Genomic DNA, 13,547 nt, shown 5'->3' on the forward strand with positions numbered 1-13,547 from the left:
GCATTGTCAGCATCCACTGAGAATAACCAACAACTTAACGGCTGCTAGGGAGATTAGGTTGGTGGCTGGTTCTCACGATGACGTCACTGCAGTGGGCTCAAAAATGCCCCTTGGACACTCCTGTATCATCTAATGGGCAAAATAATCTCTGTTTCCCCAAATTTAACAGTGAACCATCTTTTCTCCCACGTACCATAAATGGATACTGTCTGTGACGGTTCCCAAGAAATCGTGATCAATCTTGAGGTACTTTGCTACCATCGATGAACCATTGTCTTTATTATTATGCTCTTCAAACCAACAAAGCAATGTAAATCCACAGAAATATAGAGTCATGCCATATTGGGTAATTATCTCATTTAAAAGGGCAAGATTATTCAACAACAAAGGTGTTGAAATTGCTTTCCAGACGGACAACGAAATGAAGCATAAGATGAAATGTAAGACTGACATAGGTGTCAGGATTGTGAGATGAAGCATGTGGTCAAGTACGAAGAGTCTTTAAAATAAAGTTTAAATCTTCATTGTAAAAAACAGATGACTAAGAAATTATCATTACCAAAAACATTTAATGTGTACCATCACTATAATAGCATGTGTAATGGAGTATTAAGGTGATAAATACAAGCTTGAGACTGAATACTGCATCATTGTTACCGTTTGGTTGGCTGTGCTGCATGGCGGTGGCACAGAGGCAATCTTTGCTAAAGGCTTAACGCTGCTGTTATACTTCTCTCTCTCTCTCTCTCTTTCTATCTATCTATCTATCTGTCTGTCTTTCTCTCTCTGTCTTCTCCCCATCACTCAGTCTCGCTCTCTCTCACTAGGAACGGCCAGATCTGATTCTCTGATCAAGCAGGAAGGATGATCTCCTAGGAATCAAACTATATTATAAGTCAGCGCCTTTATTTACATGGCATAAATACACAGATGATCAGCGAATTCCAGGGCAAGAGTTTATGTAATAGTCATACGTCAGTGGATGTCTAAAAAAGGTTCAGCGGAGGTAAGCTCTACCGTACGGGTAGAGAGGGGCAGCGTAAGCAGCCCTGGCGAAGGGTGCGGCGGCGTAGGTGGCGTAGGCTGGAGCTGCGATGGCTGCCCTGGCGATGGGGGCGGCTGCGATGGCGGGGGCGGCGACGGCGGTCCTCACCACAGGGGCGGCGGCCACAGCAGGGGCGGCGATGGCTGTCCTAACCACAGGGGCGGCGGCCACAGCTGGGGCGGCGATGGCAGCCCCGGCTACGGCGGGGGCGGCCACGGCCACAGGGGCGGGGGCGGCGACCGGCGGGTGGACTCCGCCCTCCTTGTGAACGACGGCGTTGAAGCCGTTGACGGGGTCTGCGGTGTAGTCGACGGTGCGCACGGAGCCGTCAGGCTCGACCAGGCTGTAGCTGCCCTGGACGACGTCTCCGTCGCGGCTCTCCTGATGGGTCTTGGAGTCGCCGGTGAGGGCGTCGGACACGCTGTAGCCGTAGCTGTACTGCGGGTGCGGGTCGTACTCGGCGGCGGCCACGGCTGCGGGGGCGGCGGCGGCTACCGGCACTGCGGCGGCCCTCACGGCGGGGGCGGCGACGGCCACAGGGGCAGCGCGGACGGCGGGGGCGGCGACGACGGCGGGGGCGGCGGCGGCGACTACAGCAGGGGCGGCGGCATAGGCGGGGGCAGCATAAGCGCGGGCAGCGTACGTAGCATACGGAGCGTCCAGGTAGATGGCGCGGGCCACAGCCACAACCGCCGCGAAGATGATCACCTGGATGGAGAATAAGAATAAGTATCATTGTTGACAGAATAAGTATCATTGATGTCTCCTATAAACACTGGTTTACATTCTGAAATTTGGGGTAACTAATCCGGCATATGGAATAAAACTTCTTTTACGTTGTGGCTACTAGAATACTCTGATCATATTATAGTTTCTATCACTGCTTGAATGTGCACTAGGACATTTAAAAATGATCTACCTAGGAGATACTAGAGTGCGAGTGCCGCATTACTAGCAGTCATAGCTTTACATACGAAAAACATCACTAAGTAGTATGTGGCTGTGTCCAACCAATACATGGACTCTCCTTCGACGAAATATGTTAACTGTGTGGCTAATGACGCTGTATGTCTTAGGAGGGGGAACGTGGAAATAGTGATAGAAGGGGACCACTCTGGCGATTTTCCAACTAATTCCCTACAGTCACGGGCTTAAAAGTGAGCTCAGTTACTGGCTCTTTGTTTCCTGTGCAACGCCAGCTGAGATTTGATGAATATTTGATAGCATCTGGTGGTAGGATGACATCGATGCTCACCAATGAGCGTTCGTGACATTTATCGTCACTGAATGAAGTATTTTAAGCCCCTGGCATAAAATGTGGTTGCTGTTAAGGAATGTAAGTTAACTGTATATACCAGGCGAGGTGGCGCATTAATTAAGACACTGAATTCGTGGTTCAAATCCCCGTCTTGTCCCAATATTAGTTTGTACTTCTCCTCTAATGACTTCGTAGCCCACGGAACGTTAAGCTCCTATGTTCTTTTTTCAACTCTTTGTAAAAGAAAGTAATAATCTTCGTAAACATGCATGTAGTGAGATGGAGCGGATCTGGGTGGTAGAAACAAGGAGGGCATCTCGAACCAATGACATGAAAGTGTTACTAGTTGCAGAATGATAGCAGAGTCCTTCATCCATCAACCCAACGAAGCTGATGGAAATGGTACGCACTGAAACACAGAAAAAAAAGCATGTCGACGAGGTATTTATCACTGTCAGGTGAAGAATCAAAATTCTTGTCTCATAGCAAAAGTCCATTTTTTGTGAACATTTGTGAACTTTTAGCTATAAAAATAGCCAAACGTGACACCTAAGGAAGGAGTGATAGTTTTGTTTGTGAATGGAAAGTGAGGACAAAAGATAGGAATTGTTTTATTCTGTAAATGAAATAAGCTTAGATTCGTAGAGTATAGGTTTAGATAGTGAGACGAAAACATCGACTGACTGAGTATTCTTTTCACAACTAACTGTAAGTTTTACAGCATTCATTCGTCAGATTTTAATGATAATTTATATGCTTCTAGGTCCCCTTTGTGTTCCATAATTTTAACAAGCAGGAAAGAAATCAGTGGTTGATAAATTTTGGGCTTCCTGCATTCCACAATTTTGAAATTATAATCAGGAATTAAGCTAGTGATTTCGATCGAACATAGAACAAAGCCAGTTAAATGAAAGACAAATTAACAGACGCTCAGAACGTAAACCAATACACAGTACACGTGCCACCACAAGCTTCAATTTATTTTTGTCTTTTGTGGCTCTCATTCACTCTGTCGTCACTGATAAGCTAAAAAAAAAGCAATTTCTTCGTAGTAAAGCTAAACGTAAAGTGATATAGACGATGATGGTAACGCTCTATTTTTCTCGCGGTTTCATGAACACTGATAATGAATCATGTTTCTCTTACAATGATATTAGTATTGAAACGTCCCCTTAGAAAAGTTCATGAATTACTGTGCTGATAAACCCCTTACGTTATTTGATTTTCGAACAGCTGAACAAAACTGAACGTACTCAGACATTTCTCTCTTTACTTATTCTGATCACCACCAAACTGACACACAATATTTTTTGCGCAACGCAATCTTTCAACAATCCCTACAAAAGAATGGCCCTGACTAACAATAACTTGTAACTTTCATGAATCACTTACCTCACAAAAATCTTCGTTACTCCAACTACTGCAATACAAACAGCGCCAATACTGGTAGCTAAATAAAAGATACTAACTACTGAAGGCCGTAACTACTGATAGGCATAGTTAGCGAATGAAAGATTTTGATAGAGAACAAACAATGTATTTACCTTAATAGTGTTCAAAAGTCATAATATATATATATATATCAGTTCATGACATACAGTCTTACAAATTTACTCTTTCTGATGGACACACGTCCAGATCATCCGCTCTCAAAACTCCGCCATCTCACTCCCCACATCCACCACTGCTGGCGGCTCACCTCCAACTGCGCAACGCTACGCGCTGTTTACATCCAACTGCCCAACACTACAGTAGAGAATATTTCAACAATGCCAACCAGCCACAGACTGCACACAGCACAGTCAGTGATTTTCATATAGAGCGCTACGTGGCGTTACCAACATAAAAACCTAAACAGCCTACTTACAGTATCATTGTAAAATTGTTCGAGTACCATCCTGTTAGGTCCACTATGCTCCACTATGGGAAACAAAACCCCCTGCTATTTCATGTTCAAAACAGATTATTGTTTAGGTCAAAACAGAGTATTGCTTACGGCTGGAAACGCCTCTGTTCTCAGATAACGAACAGTGGAGGTAAGTCCTAGCAACAGCTTTCCGAATTCAGCGTAGAAAAAAAAAATACGCCTGTTTCCTCGAGACACAGAAGGTGGGTGCAGTGAAGAGACAAAGCGCGCGCTCGCCTACCTTGTAAGCCATGCTGCTGCCCGGATGCTTTGCGAACTGTGCTGGGCTGCCCTCGCCGACTGGCTTTTATAGCGCTCAGTGCGGGAACAGATGGCCGGGCACCCAAATTCTACATCATGCACCTGACACGTTACAGAATCGACTGTGCAGCAGCGCCGTAACTTCAAAGTCGAGCCAGATATCCTTCTGTGTTGTTCGTAACGTTGTCCATTGTGGGTGCTAGAGTCACTATAGGAGCTGGGGGTTCAGAACAAAGAAATGGCGCAAGCTTGGGCGCGTCTTTTTCACGAATGCATTACGAGACTAGTGCTTCAGACTCTTCAACAGCTGTTAGCTATCTTCCAGTAAGGTACGTTGGAAGTCGATTTTTGTCTTCCGCTGAGGGACGCTCGGGCAATAGCAATACATTGAAAATACACACGGCCAAGGAATCTCCAAAAGGTAGAAATTATTGTACTTAATATCAGTTTAGGAAGTCAATAACGTAGCAAAACTTTAGACTGTTTTGCACTTCTAAAACACTGCAAGACAGATTGTCATGTTGGTTTTTCTAGCTTGTAAGGCATTCATTAACATTTAAAAAAATCAGTTTTATGTCTTCGTTTACTGTTTTTGTCTGCATGCTGAGTGAATAAGTTTTCGTAACACAATAATGGTTAAAATCTAAGGTCTCTTTCTTTCTTCTGTCAAACCGAATAAATGTTGTAAAACTGACATCAAGTAACTGTTTCAATAATTAAAAGTACGACATGCGTCGTCGTTCAGAATCTCGTTGATAAGTTTTGATAAACGGATCGCCGTACAAAGGGTTGTCATTTTTTTTTTAAGGTTCATATCCTTATGACCCTTATTCGTCAGTTACGAGGTGCATTTGTAATGGTATACAATGAACGACAGTTCTATGGCAGTTATTTTATTTTTTGTTTTGCCACTTCTATATTTTATATGTGTTAATGTGTCACATTTCTTTAAATTTATTTATATTTATGTGTGGTTAAAAAACAAAATAAAATTAGTAGTGTACTAATGATTTGTACGAGGCTCTTAGGCAGTTTTCTGTGTTGTAGGAGGTTCTGTAGGAGGTTCTTACACCATTCGTATTTAAAATGGCAATAACTGAGTTAAGTCATGGAAGTATAATTAGACAGTGCCTTGTGTATTTCGTGTCTTTCAGCTTTGTTAGCTAGTGTGCAGCAAAAAGCGTATCCCATTTCTTCAAGAGTCTTGGAGCCGTCCTTGTAAATTTGGACGTAATTCGTTCAGCCGTGTTTCATAGGGGTAATTTTGCACTAACTGTCGATGAGGACATACCATATAAAATGATATCCGAGAAACTTGCTCGCTGTTTTACTGCTGAACTGCAAGTGACGTAGTTCGGATCGGATGCTGTCTTGTTTTTAGAAGAGTCGTCTATAGACATGACTCTTGGTTTTGTGGCGCATAAGTACATGTAACAACTGTATCGTACTGACCATCACCCTGTTCGAATTTCTTTGACTATGTAGTATGAAAGTCTTTGCTAACAACTGTTGTCATCCGTAGATTTTTTTTTCTGCAAGGAACGCGTTAGTCGGTTATTTATCATTACGCTCAAAAATATTCACAGTACACAGTAGTGTAGCTTTCACAAGTTTTCTAGTAAATAAAACTGAGTGTTTCTGAACTATATGCTCCCGTAATCCATTACAGAACATATTAATTAGAGCTAGAAAGGGATTCCGTTTCCCATCAAGTGTGTAAGAGAGATCGAAGGGTCGAAGGATATTGTACGGCTTCATTAACTTTCAATGTGGCCTATTCGAAATGTGGATGCCATTATAATCTGTAGGTCAGATGTATTCTTAGGAAGCTGACTGAGGATTTATTAGGAAAAAAGAAGGGAGATGAGGTTTTCACGTCCCTTCTATGACGAATGAGGTAAGACAAAAGCTCTGTCTGAGGACGATTAGGAAAGAAAATCAGTCGTGCCCTTTCAAAGCAACAGTCCCGGCTTCTGTCTTACGCGATTTAGGGAACACAGTAAAAGTAAATGTGAATCTTATCACTGTGCCGCTTCGCTCAGTATTTTTAATTGTTAAAAGTATAACTTATTTTGTCATTAACACATTTTTACCACTTAGGATGCAAGAGTATTATGACAACTCTGAAGCATATCTTCTTCTTGTTTTCGTTACCGCTTACCTTGTCTTAGGTAACTTAGGTAACTTTAACTTTGCGGTCTGATGCTCTTCTTGTCGCCACAGTCGTCAGTCATCTGGGGGAGCGAAGTCGTGTTCGCCTCCTGTCTGAGAATTTTGCGAACTTTGACTATGTGTCATCGTATCTTAAGTGTTAGAGCAACGTCCTGTCTGAGGCGGAAAGTGGAGACCAGTGCAACATTTGCCTAAATGAGAGTGCGAAACCACCTCAAACCACAATAACGCTGGCTGGTGCTGTAGCCACTGTCGTCAATCCGCCGCGCGGATTCTATCCCGGTGTGGGTCACCTTGGTGTCCCGTAAGCACGCACACTGCACACTGCGCTGCACGAAGAATTATTCTGAAGCACTTGTGTACTAAATGATTTCGACTGGTTTCCGGGCAGGTCAAAAGTCGGTGTAACATTACTATTACATTCAAAGTTTGTCTATATACTTTAAGAAAAATAACGATGTACCGCGAACGAAATATGCGAATGGGATGGAAATCGGTAGAAGTGACGTGCATGTACAGACGAACAAATGATTAAAATTTCGGAGAAATTCGATGATTCGTTCAAGAGAAAGAGCATTAGAAATTGAGCAAGTCAAAAACGCGTTAGTCTAGCTCTGGCCCTTATACAAGCAGTTATTCGGCTTGGCACTGATTGACAGAATTGTTGGATGTCCCTCTGAAGGCCGGCCGTTGTGGCCGAGCAGTTGTAGGCGCTTCAGTCTGGAACCGCGATGCTGCTACGGTCGCAGGTTCGAATCCTGCCTCGGGCACGGATGTGTGTGATGTCCTTAGGTTAGCTACTTTCAAGTAGTTTCTAAGTCTAGGGGACTGATGACCTCAGATGTCAAGTCCCATAGTGTTTAGAGCCATCTGAACCATTTTTCCCCCTGAAGGATATCGTGCAAAATCCCCAGCTGCCTCGAGAGCCCTGCCCCATAATTCCCCATACCTTCTCAGTTGAGGAGAAATGAGCAAACGTGCTGGCTAAGATATGGTTTGGCAAACGCGAAGACAAGCAATAGACACTCTCATCGTGTGCGGGCGAGAATTACCTTGCTGAAATGTAAACCTAGAATTGCTGCAAAACAGATAGTGGAATATCGTGAAATAACACTGTGTTGTAAGAGTAACTCAAGTAGAATTCAGTGATAAGTCCCGCTTCGAATTTAGCCCCGATGACCAACGAAGACATGTGTGAAGACGTCCCAGAAAGCGGTAGGATACGTAACGCATTGTCGCCCACCACACAGCCCGACAATCAAGAGTGGTGGTCTGGGGTGCCGTTTATTTTCATAACAGAACCTCTTTGGTAATCATCCGGGGCACCCTTACATCACAGCGCTACGTCAACGATAATCAACTCCCAGTTTTCTTGCTCTTCGTGGTAAACCATCATGGGCTTATACACTGGTGTCCAAAACTAAAGCAGCAAACAGAAATTTTGCAAAATTGCGTTTATTTTGCCACAAAACTGTAAAAACAGGGATAGTAAAATGAAAACGATCTAAAGAATACAGAACATAAATAACTGCAATATGCATAACGGTAGACAAAGATGTTTTTCGGTTTTTCCAACTTATAAGATTTGCACACACATCCCGACAACTGGTTGATGTGCTCAGTATAGAGTGTGACCGCCTCTGGCAGCAATACAGGCTTGACAACGATGTAGAATGCAGTGAATGATGTCATCAATCTCATGTTGAGGCAATAACACCCATTCTTCCTGCAGAGCTGCTCTTAAGTCTTGGAGAGTGGCTGATGGGTGCTGACTTATGCAACCCCTCTCCCTAATGCGTCCCAGACACGCTCTATGGGATTCAAATCAGGAGAGCGAGTAAGCCACATCTTGCGTGCAATATCTTCCGTTTCCAAGAAAACATCAACCACCCATGCCCTATTACATCGAGCATTATCGTCCATCGATACGAAATGCTGAGCGGCTGCTCCCGCGGAGGTTCGAGTCCTCCCTCGGGCATGGGTGTGTGTGTGTTTGTCCTTAGGATAATTTAGGTTAAGTAGTGTGTAAGCTTAGGGACTGATGACCTTAGCAGTTAAGTCCCATAAGATTTCACACACATTTTTTTGATACTAAATGTGGGCCCACAGCACCTCGTAAAACCCCCCATGAGATCCTAAGATCTCGTCCCGATATCTGAGAGCAGTTAAACCTTGCCGAGTCACCTGTACAGTTTCATGAATAGGTGTTCGAGTGGTAAAAATAATCCCTGCCCATAACGTTAGGGATGCTCCTCTATATCGGTCTCTTTCCATAGCGTTTGAGTCCACAAATAGTGTTCCATGTTCCCTCGAGATGCGAATCCGTGAAGAATCACTCTCCAGCCCGAATCGGGACTCAAGAACAATGCCCACAGTGCGACCGTCCAGGTGTCATGTTGACGACTCCACGCTACACGTTCCCTTCTGTGAAGACGCGTCAGAGATACACATACAACAGGTCTCCCACAACAAAGGCTACTCTGCCAAAGCCTTCTTTCACCGTTTGCCTCGATACAGCACATCCAGTGCATGTTGCCAGGTGATATGCCAGTTGCCGTGCTGTACTAAGGCGGTACTGTCGTGCTCTTACAGCCAAATAACGGTACTCCCTTTCTGGTGACACACGTGGTGGACCCTGCTCTGGTCTCTTGGATACAGTTTCTGTCTCTACAAACTATCGCCACATCCGAGAAACAAAAAAGTGGTTCACTTAAGCCGTCGGGTCACATCAGTTTGCGACTCTCCTGCTTCCATTCTTCCTATGGCTCTCCACTGCAGAGACACTGGTAGACGTCTTCTTTGTACCATAATGCACCGTCTGTGTCTGCGTCTACAGCGATTGTGGATGTAGAACTACCCGGCGAAGACTACCTCGTTTTAGAGGTACTGTGACGTCATCGCTGGCGTGGGTGTCCGTTGACTGGAATGCCATCTTCCGTGTAGAACACGATCGTACGGATATCTGTTGAGAGTTTGTATGATTATATCGTGAAGTGGACACGGGACTGGGAAATTGCGATTTGTTCAAAATGGCTCTGAGTACTATGGGACTTAACTGCTGTGGTCATCAGTCCCCTAGAACTTAGAACAACTTAAACCTAACTAACCTAAGGACACCACATACATCCATGCCCGAGGCAGGATTCGAACCTGCGACCGTAGCAGTCGCGCGGTTCCAGACAGTAGCGCCTAGAACCGCTCGGCCACTCCGGACGCCTGCGGTTTGTTGCTTTAACTTTGTTCACCAGTGTATTTCAGCAACATAATGCCGCCCGCACATGGTGAAAGTTTCTCCTACTTGTCTTCGTGCTTGCTAAACCCTACCTTGGCTAGCAAGGTCGCCGCATCTCTCTCCGACTGAGAAAGTCTGGAGTATCTTGGGCAGGGTCCTCTACCAACTCGGGATTTTGACGATACAAATCGCCAACTGGCACGACAATCCTCATCACGACATCCAACAACTCTATCAATCAAAGCCAAGCCGAATAACTGCTTGTGTAAGGGCCAGAGATGGACCAACGCCCCGGCCGGAGTGACCGTGCGGTTCTAGGCACTACAGTCTGGAACCGAGCAACCTCTACGGTCGCAGGTTCGAATCCTGCCTTGTGTGTAATGTCCTTAGGTTAGTTAGGTTTAATTAGTTCTAAGTTCTAGGCGACTGATGGCCTCAGAAGTTAAGTCGCATAGTGCTGAGAGCCATTTGAACCATTTGGACCAACGCGTTGTTCTCAATTTGTGAAGCATTTTCTCTTGAATAAATCAGCCATTTTTTTCTGAAATTGTGGTCATTTGTTTGTCTGTACATGTACATCAAATGTACCGATTGCTGAACTATTCGCATAGTTCCTTCGTGGTGCGTCGTTTATCTCTGTCTTTTTCTTTTTTTTTTTCAGTGTGTACAAGGTTTACTAGTGGTGTATGTTTCTCAATATTTCTACGGTCATGTCGAAAATGCTGCACGTTTTAATTCCTGTCTGTGTCTGTGTGAGTTCCATGACGCGAGATGTAGGCCGCTACCGTAGTAAATAAACAAGGTAGTTTTGTTAGCATTCAAACATTTTTTACACTGATTGCAGTCCGCAGCGCCAACTGCATCTAGACGCGTGGAGAACAAATCATAAATAATTACTGCATTCTATAACTGGAGAAATATATAGCTTTATTAGGTACCTCGTGCCCAAGACAGCAACGTAGTAGGACAGTATATGTGTCTCACATGCAATCAAAGAGGACACAAACTTCACAACTTTTCCTGGTTTTCTAGCAGCTCTTCGCGTGAATAACGCTTATGTTCAAATGTGTGTGAATTCCCAAGAGACCAAACTGCTGAAGTCATCTAGACTTACACACTACTTAAACTAACTTGAACTAACTTATGCTAAGAACAACACACACATCCATGCCCGAGGGAGGACTCGACCTCCGGTGGGAGGGGCCGCGCAATCTGTGACATGGCGCCTTTAATTGTGCGGCCACTGCGAGCGCCAGCTCAGTGTGGCAGTAACGCTAATCACATTTCTTTAGTTCCATATATATTTCTTTGGCTTTGCATACATTTACTTATTTGATAGAGCTGTGAGAACGTTATATACGTCCTACAATTCTGTAGCAAGACACTGCAGTCATACAGATCCATCTTTTTGTGTTTAATTATACACGGTTGAGTCACATTAATGTGACCAGCGCCTATATTCGACGTCAGTGTGCAATAACTACTCAGAACGGCAGGTGGAAGCACAGTGAATGGTATATAAAGCGTGTCGTGGCGGTGGCGGTGGGCCGGCGGGGGAAGGGGGGGGGGGGGTTGTGGTAAACGGTGCAATCATTGTCACAGTGCAGCAATGCAGAAACGGAGCAATTTATCTGACGTTCAGTAGCCCATGATCATTGGTTCTCGAGCCGTGGGTGAAATGATTTCTGAAATGGCTCAGTACGCAAATTGTTCGAGTGCCATAGTGGTTAAAGTACATTGGACACGCCCAAATGGCGCAATCCAAATCGGGCGGCGAGGCAACTGAGGGGCACCATGAGCTGTAAATATCACAGTGAACGATGGCTGCGGAGATGTGTACTGGTGAATAGACGTGCAACTGTAGAATTATACGTTTAAAGCCGGCGGCAGGCATAAAACATCATCCGAAATTGTACTGAATGCTTTCTCAGAAAATTATTTTGAACAATTAGATCATGAGTCCACTCGAAGCGTAAATCGTTGCGAAAGCATACTTACCTTTTAGCAACAAATAATCCTGGACAAATAGTGATTGTTGTTACGAATACAGGGATTAGCGACCACAAGGCAGTTGCTGCCAGGCTGAATGCCGTAACACCTACAACCGTCAAAAAGAAACGCAAAGTACATCTATTTAAAAAAAGCTGATAAAAATGCTCTTAACGCCTTTTTAAGAGACAGTCTTCACTCCTTCCGATCTGATCATGTAAATGTAGAAAAGTTGAGTTTTGCAGAAGTTCGAAATATAGCGCGTATTCAATGCGAGATGCTTTTAATAATTTCCACAGCGAAATTCTGTCTCGAAATCTGGCAGAAAACCCAAAGAGATTCTGGCCATACATGCTGCACACCAGTGACAAGACGCAATCAATACCTTCACTGCGTGATAACAACGCTGAAGTCACTGATGATGCTACTAAAGCAGAGTTATTAAACACGGTTTTCTGAAACTCCTTCACCAAAGAAGACGAAGTAAATATTCCTGAATTCCATTCAAGAACAACTGCCACGATGAGAAACATAGAAGTAGATATCCTCGGTGTAACAAAGCAGCTTAAATCACTTAATAAAGGCAAGGCCACCGATCCAGATTGTATACCAGTCCGGTTCCTCTCAGAGTAAATATCTCCATATTTTGCAATTATACACAACCACTCGCTCACAGAAAGATCCGTACCTAAAGACTGGAAAAGTCACACCAATATCCAAAAAGGAAAGTAGGAGTAATCCGCTGAATTTCAGGCCTATATTACTAACATCGATTTGCAATAGGGTTTTAGAACATACACTGTATTCGAATATTAGGAAGTACCTCGAAGAAAACGATTTATTGACATATAGTCAGCACGGATTCAGAAAATATCTTTCTTTTGAAACACAACTAGCTCTTTATTCTCATGAAGTAATAAGTGCTATCGACAGGGGATGTCAAATTGATTCCATATTTTTAGATTTCCAGAAGGCTTTCGACACCGTCCCTCACAAGCGTCTTCTAACCAAACTGCATGCCTACGGAATATCACCTCAGCTGTGCGACTGGATTCGTGATTTCCTGTCACAGTTCGTAGTAATAGACGAAAAGTCATCGAGTGAAACAGAAGTAATATCCGGCGTTCCCCAAGAAATTACAATTACAAATAACCTAAATTGGAACGATCACATAGATAATATTGTGGATAGAGCAAACCAAAGACTGCGATTCATTGGCAGAACACTTAGAAGGTGCAACAGGTCTACTAAAGAGACTGCTTACACCAGGCTTGTCCGCCCTATTCTGGAGTACAGCTGTGCGGTGTGGGATCCGCATCAGGTGGGACTGACGGATGACATCGAAAAAGTACAAATAAGGCAGCTCGTTTTGTATTATCGCGAAATAGGGGAGATAGTTTCACAGACATGATACGTGAGTTGGAGTGCCAATCATTAAAACAAAGGCGTTTTTCGTTGCGACGAGATCTTCTCATGAAATTTCAATCACCAGTTTTCTCCTCCGATTGCGAAAACATTCTGTTGGCACCCACCTACATAGGGAGAAATGATCATCACGATAAAATAAGAGAAATCAGGGCTCGCATAGAAAAATTTAAGTGCTCGTTTTTCCCGCGTGCCGTTCGAGAGTGGAACGGTAGAGAGATAGCTTGAAGGTGGTTCATTTAACCCTCTGCCAGGCACT

At 44.1% G+C, this 13,547-nt stretch overlaps 1 protein-coding gene across 1 annotated transcript in view; it reads right to left on the reverse strand.

Moving 5' to 3' along the window:
- Nucleotides 1–889: 889 nt before the first annotated feature.
- The window catches only part of LOC124775397, a 60,885-nt gene continuing 48,227 nt past the window's right edge, over nt 890–13,547 (reverse strand). Inside the window, exons 7-8 of the mRNA XM_047250230.1 lie at nt 4,451–4,509; nt 890–1,753 (exon numbers count right to left, since the gene is read on the reverse strand). Coding sequence (XP_047106186.1) covers nt 998–1,753; nt 4,451–4,509 — 815 coding nt within the window. The 3' untranslated portion in view covers nt 890–997. The remainder of the gene's footprint in view (nt 1,754–4,450; nt 4,510–13,547) is intronic.

The sequence above is a fragment of the Schistocerca piceifrons genome, chromosome 2 (assembly GCF_021461385.2).
Source record: "Schistocerca piceifrons isolate TAMUIC-IGC-003096 chromosome 2, iqSchPice1.1, whole genome shotgun sequence".
NCBI classification, from domain to species: Eukaryota; Metazoa; Arthropoda; class Insecta; order Orthoptera; family Acrididae; genus Schistocerca; species Schistocerca piceifrons.